Source organism: Marmota monax, unplaced genomic scaffold (assembly GCF_021218885.2).
Source record: "Marmota monax isolate L192 unplaced genomic scaffold, Marmota_monax_Labrador192_F-V1.1 WCK01_AAM20220418_F8-fsc00331, whole genome shotgun sequence".
Lineage (NCBI taxonomy): Eukaryota > Metazoa > Chordata > Mammalia > Rodentia > Sciuridae > Marmota > Marmota monax.
The window spans coordinates 861,137-863,092 of NW_026694212.1; the positions used below are offsets into that span (position 1 = coordinate 861,137).

At 48.7% G+C, this 1,956-nt stretch overlaps 1 protein-coding gene across 1 annotated transcript; it reads right to left on the reverse strand.

Annotated features, from left to right (window-relative positions):
* Window positions 1-659: 659 nt before the first annotated feature.
* LOC124108056 (olfactory receptor 2M3-like) lies at window positions 660-1,598 on the reverse strand. Its single transcript, XM_046466418.1, has one exon. The coding sequence runs from the start codon at window positions 1,596-1,598 to the stop codon at window positions 660-662; it is 939 nt and encodes a 312-aa protein (XP_046322374.1).
* Between the last annotated feature and the right edge of the window lie 358 nt (window positions 1,599-1,956).

Genomic DNA, 1,956 nt, shown 5'->3' on the forward strand with positions numbered 1-1,956 from the left:
TTTAAAATAAGCTGCAATAGCAGAACAGTAAGAGTTACGTTCAAAGCATAAAGTGAACTCTTATTACAGTGAGGAGGGGGAAGAAGGAAAGAACTCATACACTGTTGGTTCTTTTGTGTGTGTGTGTGTGTGTGTGTGTGTGTGTGTGTGTGTGTGTGGCTATAGGAATCAAAACCAGACCTCATGATTGCTGGGCAACACTCTATCACTGAGCTATATACCACCCTTTTATTTTATTTTGAGTGAGCATCTCATTCATTTACCCAGGCTGGCCTCAAACTTGCATCTACTTCAACCTCTTCTATAGTTGGAATTGCAAGCATTCACCACCACTGCTGACCGTTGGTTTATTTTTAAAATATAATTCAGAAGCAAGGCTGACCTGCCAATCCTACTGGCAATGTAAAAAATGTATCTGTTGGTCTTTAATTGGTGGAAATTATGGTGCTGGGGTGGGATGGGGGGGATTCACTGTGAAACAAATTAAGTACCATCTGTTACCCCATCACTTTCCTTCCAAGCATCCTAAATGTTAGCAGATTACTTAGTTCACAGCCTTGCCGCAACTTGTCCGAGTCAGTGCAGGCAGAGAGGAAGAATGGGGGTGGCAGAGGAAGGGACAGACCAAGAAGGGAAGCCCGAGAGAGAGGGGCAAGTGCCTACACTCTCCACCTTCCCAGCATCTTCCTCAGTGCCCTGGTAACCTCCCTATTCCTCAGGCTGTAGATGAGTGGGTTGAGCATTGGCGTAAGAATGGTGTAGAAGATGGAGGTGGCCCTGTCTCTTGCTGGTGTCCTAGCTGAGGCCCTTTGCATATAGCTAAATATGGCTCCACTGTAGTAGAAGCCCACCACAGCCAGGTGGGAGGAACAAGTGGTCAGAGCCTTCTGCTTCCCCTCAGTGGAGGGCATCCTAATCACAGCTGTGAGGACCCGGGCATAGGAAGCCACAATGACTCCCAGGGGCAGCAGCAGCATGACCACACAGCATGCATAGATGAGGTCCTCAAAGAGGGAGGTGTCAGCACAGGAGAGACGCAGAAGGGCAGGGACCTCACAGAAGTAGTGGTCCACCTCCAGAGAGCCACAGTAGGGAAAGCTGAAGACTGTACCAACATCGATCACACTGTCAGCCACCCCACCTATCCAGGATGCCACGGCCAGCAGATAGCAGGTCTTCCAGCTCATGAGCACAGAGTACCGCAGAGGGTGGCAAATAGCTACGTATCTATCGTAGGCCATGACTGCCAAGAGGAAGCACTCGGCTCCTCCTACCATGACCACTAGGAAGATCTGAGCTGCACAGCTTGTCCAAGAGATGAACTTATGGCCTGAGAGAAAGTTGGCTGCCATCTTGGGCACCACAGCACAAACCATGGTCAAGTCCATGATGGAAAGCTGACTGAGAAAAAAGTACATAGGAGTATGCAGGCGCCTGTCACCCTGGATGAGCAGGAGGAGAAGGATGTTGCCAGTCAGGGCCGCAGCAAAGGCCAAAAGGACCAGGGAAAAGAGGAAGAAGTCATATGATGAGTGGCTGAGCAGACCTCTGAGGATGAAACTTGATTGGAAGGTGTGGTTCCAGAGCTCCATAGCCATGACCCTGAGAAACAAACAAAAGAACAAATAAAACTGTTTTCCTGCCATCTCTAGGGAACAAGGAAATACTTGTTTTGTTTTGTTTTGTTTCCAAAAGTAGACCCTGCATGTGAGAGTGATCTGGCTATGCCATCTGCAACCTCATTGATTACAAGGGTTGATCTGGCTGATGAAGCAGGTGTCCCCGTCCTCCCTCAACACTCCATATGCGTCCCTCCCAAAACTGAGCTCTGTGGAAGAGGAACACCTTCCCCAATAGAGGCTAGTTCTTTGTTCATAGATATGCTAGTTGCTGTACTCCCCTTCTAGAATCTTCAGACAAGCTCTCAAAAGACAGAGCCTCCCTCCTTTTCACACT